We start from the raw sequence: 13,436 nt of genomic DNA on the forward strand, positions 1-13,436 counted from the left end.
ACAGTATCTTAGAGATTATTACTCTGCGTACCTGGTATGAACACTTGAGCCTCTGTGATATAAACCACAATTATTTGACATTTATGTATCCTACTGAATTAATTATTGAATGATAAGAAGCTTGTCACTAGATCACACAGCAATGACGTCCTTTACAGCAATGTCTTTTGATAAATATGCTCTGGGTAAGGATCAGGAAGGTTTTGGCTGTGCTTCTCCTGCTTGCCCCTTCAAGACAAAGGTGAAGTTTGTTTAAAGGAGAAAATAATTTGTCTGGTCACATACTCTTCTGACAGAAGTAGTTCTTTCAGAGGAGCTGTGATCTTTCAGAGATGCCCTGTGAGGTCTACAGGCAATACAGATGGGCCCATTAGAGTGTCAGGCTTTCCTGCAGGTCTACAGCTTCCACTGACGAATCAGCTCTGCAGTGGCTTCAGCAGAGAGTTTACTTGAACCAGCCACCAGATAGCAGACCCATACAGAAATTTTCCCATTCCCTTCACATCATGTGCTGAGCTCGAACCAGCTTCTAATGTCTGATGGAATACCACGAGAGAAAATAGGAATGTAAGCAGTTAAATGCTCCCTGACTGCAACTGCAGGAGCCTCAACCTCTGCACTGATGGGGTCACAGACAGGGAAGCAGCTCTGCTCTAAACCTGAGCGTAATTTGTTCCAACAAGCTTACCTGAAATGCTGGAAAGGAACAAACAAGATGGGTGAGTTATTACAACTTCTACCCGCGCAAGTTTTCTCAGTTTTCTTCTACTTACCCCTTGCAGAAAACAGTGTAGTGTTCCCAGACCGCATTAATGGCAGTGCTATGGAGAGGAAATTATTTGCACTTCCTCATCTGGACAAGTTCAGTCCTGCTTTACTTCAAGTACTTACTGCCTTTAAGATGCCAGATCCCACTATCTCTAATTCACATACTTAAGCCTAACACATTCAGTAAGGAGGTGTATTAGGTGTGGCCACTCCTCCTATTGAAATTTGACCACAAGCAGCTCTATGGATTTTACTCACATTTATGGGATCCTATAATTTTGCTGCTACACTGTTGATAAACATCAGTATCATGAAATTATGAATTTCAGGAGTCCCACATACGTGGTCCCAGACTCTGAGACTTTCAGGTCTCTCCTAAGATGCTCTGTCTTCTCAAAACCAAGAGTTAAATTGTATGAACACGTGGCCCACCTCACACCACTATATATACACACATACAGGGAACTGTATTTCAACAATGCTGGTTTCAAAAATCCTTCTGTTTTTGCCAATTCCAGCAGAACTAGAGCATGGAAGGGACAGGGAGGGGGGAATTCCTGGAAATCCAGTCCAGCTTAGAAAAACCTTTAATTATCAAGCAGGGCATTTCACTACCATTCCTTTGCGTCCTTTTTTGTTGCAGGCACCCATCTCTGCTCTATCAACCTCTCTTACAGGACATGCTAACTGACAGGCTGGAGGGCATGAGTTTCATTCCAGCTTTTTAACCTTGAGTTTAAATATCAGAGCAACCCATGTCAAGAAAGGACAGAGTCCCCTTGCAGGTGCAGTTCATCCCACACTTCCCATTTTGCTGCCAGTAGGATCCCACCCCTTCTTCCCACTCTTCCCCATGCAGATACCAAGGGAGAGCAATGCAGGCTGCCTAGCAAATGCCACTCTGAAAAGAGCTAAACTTCACTGCAATCCCAATTCTTCCCTTTGATCAGCCACACTTTCCACCTAAGCCTTGAAAATGGAGGGCTGGGCAGGCTTGGCACAGCCAGACTTTTGTGTGAGGGGAGGCAGAAGGGCAGGTTTTGAGAGCAGACCCTCACACTCCCTTTCCCCTTCTTTGCTCCAGCAAGTTGCCACTACTAGAAGCCTCAGATTAGCTCTTCATCTTGAGAATTGGATCTCTTAGTTCATCTGTAAGGAGAAAGTGACACCAACCATTATTCTCCCAGTTTTATTTGTAAAGGACATAGCATGAAAAGCTGTATTTCAATGTACTTCAAAACCTGAAAAACTCATGTCAGTTTGTCGTATGTATGTTAAAGTGCTTGATATAACAATACTTTTACTCATGTTGTCTTGAAAATAATCCAGTTCTTATTCAGTTAGTAATAATGTAAAGACAAAATATACTTAATGGAGACATTTAGGGATCATTTTAAGCTATACAGGGCACATTTGTACATTTCAAGTGTAACATACAATATTTCCCCTTAAGATGCGCACTTTCACTTGACTGAAAGAAGGAATTTTCTCAAATATGCCATTGCGCAACTATTCTAAAGACATTTTTGAACAATGATATCTAATTACACAAACCAACTTGGAATAAACGTGTAGATTTCTCACTAAACAGTAGAATTTCATTCATTTCAGAGAATTACAAATACACATTTTGTACATAGTGAGGCATTTGATTCTCTGACTCCCTCAAGTTACCATGCTGGATGTTGGTATAACAGGACTATGCAAACACAGTCACCTGCAGATGGGTATTGGATAGGATTTTTAGTTCTTTAAAAAAAAAAGCAGATACCAGAGAGCTTTCGTCTTCTCCAAGATTCCCTTTCTCAACCAAAGAAGGTGCTTTAACCCTGAAGTAAAACTGTGTTAGCTTAGAAGAATCCTGATGGGTTTTTCTCACCATCCTAGTGGGTAGAATAATTTCTGTAAACCTTACAGGAAAACCCTCACGGTTTCCAAGAAACAGAAGTGGTCTACTAAGAAAAAAAATAATCATACATGGTAGGATAAAAATTCACTACAATGAACAGTACTTCCGAGCTTGTAAAATAAGTACTCTCCTAGGAATCTGAGGCACTCAGCTGTGCCCCTTTCAACATATCTTAGGGTGTTTTATTGCCTACAGGGAAATATTAGACATACATAATTTTTATTGTAAATAATGTGAAACCTGACAAAACCAAACAAGTCAACACTTGCTGAAAAAGCCGATACGAAGTTGTGTTAAGTGCTAAAGGTTCCTTAACGTAGCTTGAAAGGGGGGAAGGCCCTGTTTTGAATTTGAAAATTTCTCAGGTTTTGACTTATTTTAACTTAAGAAAGACTTTATTTAGTTAATTGCCCTTTTCTCTGTGTGTGGGTAATTCATCTATGCTTGACCTTCAGAGGTTTGTACTTTATCCTGCTTGCACTTAAACCGAGTCATGTTGGATGAATGTTACATCTGCTGAAGTCATAAATAGTCTTTGGAGAAGTATGCAGCAGTATACTTTTGAGAAGTATCCAGCTAGCAAATGCAGATGATGCTGCAAAGAAATCCAAGGACTAAAGAGGTTGTTATTTCAGTAAAATGAAAGTCACTTAGACTGGTTTGGGCATGAAAAAAAAATCATGTATAGCAGTAATTAGACATAAAAGGCCTGAGTTGTAATTGAAATCAAAACATCCTAAGCAGTCATTACCAAATAATGCTGCCACATGGTTTCTGGTGCTCAATGTGTAATTTATTGATAGAGTTAAGTACTAGGGACACATTTTCAGTGCTGCTGAAGGGTTGTCACGCATCTTCTTCTGACTTTAAGCAGAATTGCCTGGCCACACAGAAAAGCCTCACACCTCAAATTTCACATTTCTGGAAATGCAAGAGACATGTCACACAGCCGTGGGCTCTGGCTTCTAACTCATGACACCATTCACAGCCTTTACGTTGGTTACTCACACCCACAGTAGTGACATGGCAGTGCTGCCTACAGTATTTGGGATGAGTTTAGTCAATTTAAGGAAGTACAAGCCCAGGTGGAAAGAACGGTTATTAAAAACTGGAACCCTCATAAAAGTCAATGACTCTCTGACAGTGTTGTTTTACTTCTTTCTTAAAAATAAAAAACCCCTTCTATAGCATAAACTCTCCCTGTTAATGAAACAAAGTCACATGAAGAGTTTTCTTCTGGCTGGGAATATTACATGAAACTTTGACCCTAAAGCAAGTGTTGTAGTGAGAACTGGACAGCAGAAAGACCACAGGAAAACAGAGAAGCTTGACAAAAGGCAGGTGAGAAAGCAAACCCAAAGTTTCTTCCTTTCCTTCTCCCTAGCTTTTACCCCTCTCTCCACCACGTGCAAACTATATTGAGACCTGCTACTGCCCACTGTTCTCCAGCCCCTCCTAATGCCACTTCAGAGCACAGCACCAAGGCAATAACCTTACAGCACCAGTTAGGGCCTTTCCCAATCCACAGCTGACAGTGAGACATCCACAGAAACCCACTGACAAAATGGTGACGATCATAGGGAATAAACAAGCGAAAACAAACACCCATATTTAAACTAACCTCCAAAAAACTAAAACCAGATGAAGCCAACTATGCCCTCAGATCCTTCCAATTCCTATCCACAAGACGGAAAACATACTCTGTATTTGCTGCATGGTATCCTCGAGATGATTTTAATGTAATCTCTTGTTAAATTTTTAGCATACAGTATTTCAGTTGATCCCAGTTCCTCTTCAAGAGCTGTATCTATATATACACACTGTATTAGTAACACATTAACTGGAAAGGGTGTAGGAGAAGAGCCACAAAATACAAAAGTAAGATTCTTCTTTTCCCTCCTTTTGCTTTCTTCCCCCTCCCCACGTTTTGGTTTTTTTTTTTTTTTTTTTTTTAGCTGGATAATCTAGTGAAAAGAAAGGAAAAAAGAAAAAACTAGCAATTAAAGATCCTGCACCTCCTAGGAATACTCATTCTGCGGGATAAAGGAAGACTCATAACCTGTCGGCATTTCAAAACCAGCTGATAGAGTTCAGTAGCACAGCAACATCAGTGTTTGTGGCTCTGCAGCAATGATTCTTCTCAAGTACAGCAAGAATTTGGTATGAACCAAATTCCTCAACATAGGGGAAAATAAAAGCCATCCACAACACAAACTGGCTGAGGGTGAGGGGGAATCATCAGAACATCTAGACAGGCAAGGGACACACCAAATGAGTCAAGGAAGCCATCATTTCCCATTTCAGGCTGCTGCAGCACCCCTTACAGAGGTCTCTCATACTCTCAGGCTCTGAGGCTGACAGCAGTCCTCTCCGGTGTTTAAGCATTTCAACATTTGTCTCCCTTTTTGGAGATCAACAGAAGTGACACATAAAACCTTACAGAAAAAAACATGACGACTCACAACTTCCGTGCACGGAAAGGCTTGAGTCTTTGAACAAACAAAAAACTAAGAGAGCCGATGTACAGTAGGGTAAGACAGCACATATGCTTGCAACATTTCCAAGAGTGAGACAATCACAATGGCTACTTAAGGATATTTGCTGTATTAATTTGCAATACCTGAAAAAAGCCCTGCTGAGTTTGCGCTGTATTTACACATTGATTGGCTTCTTCCTTGCAAGCAAGTAGCGGCATCCCTTCCCTCCTCAGTCCTTCCCTCCCCCCAGTCCTTCCCTGGGTTTCAACTACTCATAGTCAGAACAAGAACATTCAGTCTAAGAAAAATTTCTTAGAGTAGTATAATTTCTTAAAGAAGATAGCATATTTACACACATCTAACACATGAAAATACTCTATTTTATACTAAATTTCTGTTTCAAATAAACTACAATACTGCATCTTAGCTTTCTGCAGCTTTAGAGGACAGTTCCCATCAGGCACAAACTGGGCTTCCCACTCCCGCTTCAACCAGCAGCTTTGCCTTACAGTGGTGCACTACCATCGTGTTCAGGTCCTGACAGGTCTCCAATTGTGGTTTGCTTGCTTGGGAAAGGAATAATGAAGTTCTCAGCAAAGCCATGCTAAACATCCACTCCTTTAATGAGCGATCCTTCTAGGATGATATTGAAATCTTGTAATGTCTGTAGGACTCGGATAAGGGAGTTGACAGTCATGCGGTCCCGTAGGAGAGCATTCTCCTCATACATCCTTGTAATGGGCGGGCACTCTGCCAGCAACGGGATCCACTGAGGGAGCAAGTGGTCCCTGCAAAGGGGATGAACAGAATTATTTTAGCACCGATTAAACAGATCTCAAAACAGAAATTCTTCTCCAAGAATGCAACTCAGAATATGCAGTCTCTTTTTGAGGGTGATGCGTGTTGTTTGCACATAGAAATTTCCTTTGTAATCATAACCCTTGATTTTGTGAGTAAAATACAGGTAGCTGAACATACATGTATGAATACAAATATATTGAATGAATCTACATGTATATTAAATGAATACTGAATGAACATACATATAGGAATACCTGTATACATGTACAGCTGAACATACTGTTGGAATGAAGATAGAAAGGTAGCAGCAGAATTAGGCAACTGATTTTGGAAGAATTCAGCAACATTTTCAGATCGGGAAGAGGGAAAGTAAAACTCAGGCAGAACCACTGATTCTCCATATACCCAGACAGACAGGACAAAAATGGTACTTACTTCTAGACATACCAACTTCCACCCTCCAAAATATAACCAAGCCCCACCTCCCTCTCCAAGTGCAAGACACAAAGCAAGGCAAGACTGAACTAGAACAGTTTTGTCAAAATTGTAACAGACATCCCATTTTCATAGGCAAAGTGATTCAGTGAGGCTTGAGAAATGCACCAGCTCCTGCAAAAGAACTCTGCATTCACAAAGCCACCACTTCAAAAACACAGTTTCAAGACAGACTGCATACCTATGACTGTCGAGCTAACAGTTATAAAAGAGCTCAAAACATTATTGGCAGTTTAGACACTGCTTCTTTGCTCCGATTTTTCATCTAGTATTAAAGCTGCCTGAAATAGGTACTGGATAATAGATGGGTATGAGATGCCTTAGAATGGAAAACTAAAGGTAATAACAATGGTGTAAAAATATTCTTCCAGTCTAACGCAAGAGGACACATGTATCAAAGAACAGTTAGGTACCTTGTCCCCAGGCAAACCAGAATTTGGAATTTGCCATCCTTTCCGATGTTCCTTGGAGCAGTATTGATGGCATTCACATAATGACAGAAGGTTTTACATGAAGATCTCTGAAGCAAAAGGGCCTCCTCATTATCTCCAATCTGGTCACTGGTTTCAAAATAAGCAACAGCTTTCTCTGTGGTAGGGAGAAAATCAGAACTCAGTGAGAGGCACGTCACTGAGACACAGAATTACACAGGGAATCCTTAGAAAAACAACTTGCTGAGAGCTAGTGCGCATTTTTTATACAGATTCCTCACACTGAAGAACATAGGTAGGTGGTGATCTCCACCTTTGCTACCTAGCAGCAGTCAGTGGACTGGTTGATGTCTAATACAGTTAGGTAACACCGAGGAGCTGCACCAGAGTACCCGTCAGTGGTTTCATTCTGAGTGATACCATCAGCTTTGATTTTTCACCTTTTCTGAGTAAGCACTTACCCTCAGGCTAAGTATCTCAACTTGTGAGCATGTTTTAAGGGAGTATGTACATCTTAAATTACAACAACATAGGTTAATACTGATAAGCATCACAGAAGACCAGTGCAGTGATTAGGAGAGTTCTCACAAACAACTACAAATATAAACCTTTCACTCCCTGCCCTTTCCCAACTCTCCCCCTAATACCAATTGCTACTCCACCCCAACCTCCAGCTTACCTTCTTTCTGGGTAGAGAATCAGCTGTTTGAACATTCATCTATGAATAAATGACTAGAATTTGAAGTGCTCTTAAATCTCTGCACAGATTCACAGTCATCCCTTAAACAGAGTTTAGTATTTATCATCTTCCATCTTGTCTGTCATTGACTTTAAGCAATCTGGAATAGGTGCTAGGCAGGAACAAACGGCACCCTAGCTGAGGAGAATCTGCGGTTTGTATCTGAGTAGTCGTTTTGCACTAATCTTTCTTCTTAAATCACATACCACCTTACCTATGAAATCCCAGATGAAGACATTCTTATGAAAAATTCGAGCAGATTTGAATCCATGGTGGAAGACCTGCTCCAGTGCTGCCACCAGACCGTTCTCTCCACACAGCAAAATGGTAAGGCTCCCTCTCTGTGAGAAAGGGAGAGTCTGTAAGTACAACTTTGTCTTGTCTGCATGCCAGAACCTTCAAATTTAAAGGTTAACAGTCTCTACTAGTACTTCAGTTCCATTTCTCATTATAAGAATATTTACATGGATTGTAGGTTCCAGGCAAGTAATGAAAAATAGGAAGTACCTCTTTCTCTGGCTTGTGAAAATGTTTCACAATATTGTTCACAGCTTCCCCAATTCCCTCTTGGATCTGTCCCGCATTAGGTTCTGTGAAATGATGGAGAGCACACTAGCTGAAGATACCAACTTTAAAACATTCATCAAATTCTCATGATGACATAGCTCGAACTGCAGGAATTATTCTTTGTCTTTAACAGAGTTCAGGCCATCATTTGTCTTGGGCATCCCTGAGCCTTAATTACAAGCAACTGATGAGCAACCCTGGAATGGTCAAATAAATCGCCCTACTTAAAAATGCACAACCCAAGGATCTGGCTTGATAAATATTTTATTTGAGTTAATCACATCTTGCTCATCACATAGAGTACAGCAACCCTCACATGACAAGACATGGGCTGAAAGGTTGTAGCCCAGTCATTTGGCTCACTTCTACATGACAGAGGTCAGAAAACTCAGCACTCATTAATTCCTAACTTGAACCCACAGTGTTTTATTGAGCCAAAACCAGTATCTAGGCACATGTCTAGTCATTGTACCAGTGTGAGGGGCCACAGGAAGTGAATATTCCTTATTAATAGTTCCAAGAGTAAGTTATCTTCTGCATTAAAACGTATGCCATATTTCTACTCTGAATCTGTTTAGCTATATGCCTCTGCTATCAAATCATGCTATGCCTCCACCTGCTACCATCTCATCTTCTTGTGCAGGTACCTGCAGAAAACTATCTAGTTCCTCCTTCACTTTCTTATTAAAGCAGACTGAACTTTTAAAACTTCATTTTAAGCAGATGTTTCCCAGATTTTCATGGTTCTTCTATGAGTCCTTTCTAATTTTTCAGACATGTAGGTTATTAGCTTGTCCTACAATTGTTATTCTGGAAGCGTGGAGTAATTCGGCATCATTTTAGTACATAAGAATCTTCACAGTTTAGGCAGGTCTAACACAGGGCCTCGTCTAGCTCACAAGACGAATGAATTACTGGGCCTTAGTGTTCTCAGACCTAAGGAAATGCTCTGGTGCTCACTCTTCCAGCTAATAGAGACTCACTCATATTAGTGAAGAGCTGCAGTGGTCCTGTGGTGTTTTTTAGATGCTGCATTGCTCTTGGAGGCTACTCTTTCCTTGTTTGACATTTCAACAGTCACGTCCTCTAATTTTACAGGAGCTGGACAGATTTATGAACAGGATCTACACTGTGCTCATCTGTTTGCTTTAGTGGAGAATGCCTCATGTGGCCCTTACAGTCCCATGCCCTGCAGTAGCCAGATGCAGTTACTCACAAAAGCTAATTTTAGGAATGCGAAGCTGATGTCCCCTAGGGTCCCCCTAAAGATGTGCTCCTCTAGAAGGCACTTCACAGTATCCACATCAAACTCTGAACTGCCCTTGAGAGAGGACTGTCTTCCCACTGACTGCAAAGTGAGCCGGGAAGCTGAGCAGCATCAGCTACTGCAAATTCTGCTGCCTCCTCCTCCCTCATCTCACATCTCTGTGCTCCAAGGAAAGAGATTATTATCTCTCAACTGTCAATGGGGGACATTGAAAGAGGCAGCGTGTGCAGTCACAATGCAAGCTGCAGACATACAAACTGGGGCAGAAAAAGCTCATCAGCTTGCAGTTGTTCCTCTGCACCAAGCCTCTCTTTAGTATGAGCTCTCCTGTTCACAAGAGCTTTATTTCTCAGCCATTGCTGCCCTCTTGCCTAGGGCTCTGGGGAGAAAGGTACGGACTTACTGGTGTTCTTCCCTGTGAGGGAAGTGATGCTGAGTCGTCGAGCCGTGGTAGGTGATTTCTGCTGCGGTGGGGTACGGCACTGCTTTCCCAGCTCTTCATCAGACATGGAGGACACCAGCTCTCCAATGAGTATTCGCTCCAAACTGCCATCATCAACACCCTTTCCCAGCCATCGCCCACAGGGAAACCTGCCGCACACCCAGGACAAGCACAGGTCAGCCTCTCAGGCAGTCTAGCTTCATCTCAAAGCTAGAGGGACAGCTAGCACCAAGTGAACACTGCTAACAGGCAGGGAATATTCTGCAGCCAGGAAGTTGTCACAAACCAGAGCTCAGCAGGCAGCACCTCCTGCACAACTGATCATCCTCAAGAAAAGGAAAACATGCAAAGCATGCATAAAAGCATGGGCCACAACAGTGTTATACACATATTTCACGGTCCACATCTTGACTTCTGCCAGGTCCTTTTCCATTTGCAACAGCAACTGATATTCTGCCTTTAAAAATACTGTCATGATTAACAACTACACTTCCCCGTAGAGTTCCCACCCAGCTGAAGCTGTGACATCTTCTCATATTGAGACCTCATCTCACATTTTACTGCTGTACGTTTTGACCCGTCCGCAGTCCTAATGAAATCCATGTACCCGTCCATACCCCCAGCCCTTATACCAAATTTCCTCCTACTTTCCCCCCTACACTATGGCCAACTCTGAGCTCACCTTTCTGAATTACAGTGTTCCAAGTCCAAATTTATATAAAAAACCTAAGTCTGCTTAGCCAGATGTTTTGTAACACCAATGGTGAGTTAGGAGATCATTTCAACACAAGAGGTATGAACTCAACAGAAGATTAAGAAATAAACCCCTTTTGTTTCTTGTAATCTGAGTTTCTGTACATTTGCTACAGTACTTAGACATTAGAATATTTTTAAAACTAAAAAGAAACAAAATATTTGCCCCAAACTATACTTCCAGCTCTTGGGGGTTTAGAAGGTTCATGTGTGCATGATTTTACCACGCTACTTTAAATCAAGAGATTTAATTATTATACACAAGCATATGAATCACTTCAACAGTATCCATACTGTCTGTCCTGTCTCAGAGAGATGCTAGGAAAATCCCACACTCATGTCTTAATCAGATTATCTGACTTCAACTAGGGCTTCTGAAATGAGAGAGACCAGCCCTACCAGGTACCCAAATCAGCCCACAGTGCTCCATCAACTGTAGAAAAACCTTCTTGCTTGCTCTAGATTTAACAAGTAAGAATTACAGACAAAGATAATTAAAACTTGCTGCTTACTTGTACGTGTGTCCTGTTATTTCATTTCTGACCATGACACAATCAACCAGCCACTTGGCTAGCAGCCCTGAGTTGTCATGACCAATCTGAACGGTCGTCAGCTTCCCTAAGTTCTGGCACTGAAATGAATAACAGTTTTCACTTAATTTAAAAAACAACAGACCACATCCCCACCACCACCACATGCACACATATGGTCTCAAATGTACATTTTTCTTCAGTTTCCTTTGATTTATACAGCAAGTATTTCCAACCAAACATGCAGAGCATTTCGAAAAGCAGAACAATTAAGACAGAAGAAAAGAAATGACCTGAAATAAAACTATTAAAAGCTTGTAAAGAGATTAGATTGTTTGTTGTGAACACTCACTGTATATTTCTGAGGAGTATTAATTACACATTTCTGAGCTAAGGTGATAAAAAGGTGTGCTTTTGTAGAAGAAATAGGTGTTCAGTACAAACAGCTTTCCAAAAGTGCATTTTGAGCAGACTGACCTTCACTCGACTCACTCTACACTATGAAGCAGTCCCCATATCCTTTCTTATTTTCAAAGATCGATTTGCTTATTGTTGGGCAAGATAAAAATCACTAACATGAGACACTTAACATCATAAAGAGACAGAACAAGGAAAACAAGGGGCTGTGAATTCCAGTGCAAGATGTAATTGTAGGTGGGGCTGGCAGCAACATCTATTAACATCACCTAAACACTTCCCTTGCAAGACCTTGGTTTTCGTTGCTTCTAATACTGCCAAACAAGCAGCTTGGGCTGACATTTTCCATAGTGGGTGGCTACTTAAGTGGATATTTTAGGAAAGCTTCAGCCAAAGGAATAATCCAGAACAGTCTTGGTATGGTCCTTAGAAATGTCTAAATGTTATTTTGCTTGTCAGAAGCCTAGAGATCTTTCCTATGAAATACTAATATCTGAATGAGAGGCAGCCATTGTATCATATATCTCTCACTGTCAAAATCTACTTATATTTGGCAAGAGATTTTTTTACTATTGTTGAAGAACAGTCTGCATATGCTCAATGGACACAACTTTAATTTTAGTAGCAGATTTTCCTACTAAATCACTCCTCACTGCATACGGTACAGCCTGGAGCTGCAGGAGCCTGATGGGGCTTTCCCTGCAATTCCCACTACCAGCTGCTTTGGGGTGGCAACAAGCCAACCTGTAATTGATGGGTGGGAAAGCAAAAGGGAACACTGGGTAGTCAAATGCAAAGAGAAAACCACAGCAAGCATGGAGAAGAGAGCCCATGGGAATGGTGGGTAGGTCTATGACTCGAGGGGGTAGCATCTGAGGCTGGGAAGAACTCAGGGGTTAAACTGGCTGGTTGGAAGAAAAGCAGCAATACCGGACAAGGACGAAAAGAAATCTGGGACTGGTCAGAGGTAAAAAGGGACCTGAGTGATGGTTAAGTAGAAGACACATTCAAAGAAGGTAAAAGAAACTTGCAAGGGAAATGAGGAGTTGGAAACAAATGGTGAAAGCGAAAATTAGGCAAGGGTACGTGGAAAGGAATGAGATATGGAAATATATTGGCTAGGTGAGAAGAGGAGCCCTGGGCTAGGACGAGGAGAGCAGTGAAGCCTGTGGTTAAAAGTGTTGTATGCTCAACTTTCATCTAGCACAGGAGGCATGGGCAGTGCTGTTAGCCTGTACATACAGGTATGTTCAGCGACCCTGAAAACGTGGACAGAATCTGAAATGCTGTGATATTAAAAAAACCAAACCCTCACCAAATTAACCATTATTTGGAAGCATGTTTCAAATTGAAAAGTAAAATGTAAAGAGCAGGTACTCACCTCAAATGTCATTTCTAGGTGGTTTTTAGGAATCTGCATTACGCCAGTATCTCCTAGTTCCCCTGATACACATATCCATGGGTTTGATGTGGTTATTGCATTGCTCAGTTTTTTGATGGGAATTATCACTGACCTGTAAGGGATCACTAAGAACAGAATGGAGGAAATAAGTTATTCTTGACCTTTTTCCCCTCCTGCAGTAAATGCAATTTCTGGAGTAAACCACATCTCTCACAGAATGGTTCAGGTTGGAAGGGACCTTCAAGACCATCCAGTTCCAACCCCCTGCCATGGGCAGGGACACCTTCCACTAGACCAGGCTGCTCCAAACCCCAGCCAGCCTGGCATTGAGGAGGGGCCAGCCACAGCTTCTCTGGGCACCCTGTGCCAGTGCCTCACCACCCTCACAGTAAAGAATGTATTTCTTTTAGCTAATCTAAACTTCCCCTGTTTAAGTTT

The 13,436-nt window shown here is 41.6% G+C and overlaps 1 protein-coding gene across 1 annotated transcript; it reads right to left on the bottom strand.

The window, feature by feature from the left end:
- Positions 1-5,211: 5,211 nt before the first annotated feature.
- Positions 5,212-13,201, bottom strand: LOC104405928 (DENN domain-containing protein 5B-like). Its single transcript, XM_010014776.1, has 7 exons — positions 12,978-13,201; positions 11,162-11,280; positions 9,858-10,045; positions 8,128-8,210; positions 7,835-7,961; positions 6,864-7,038; positions 5,212-5,942 (listed from the first exon to the last, which is right to left on the bottom strand). Exons 1-7 carry the CDS (start codon positions 13,014-13,016, stop codon positions 5,759-5,761), a joined length of 915 nt encoding a protein of 304 aa, XP_010013078.1. The 5' UTR covers positions 13,017-13,201; the 3' UTR covers positions 5,212-5,758.
- Positions 13,202-13,436: the final 235 nt, after the last annotated feature.

Source organism: Nestor notabilis, unplaced genomic scaffold, assembly GCF_000696875.1.
Source record: "Nestor notabilis isolate BGI_N333 unplaced genomic scaffold, ASM69687v1 scaffold14745, whole genome shotgun sequence".
NCBI classification, from domain to species: Eukaryota; Metazoa; Chordata; class Aves; order Psittaciformes; family Psittacidae; genus Nestor; species Nestor notabilis.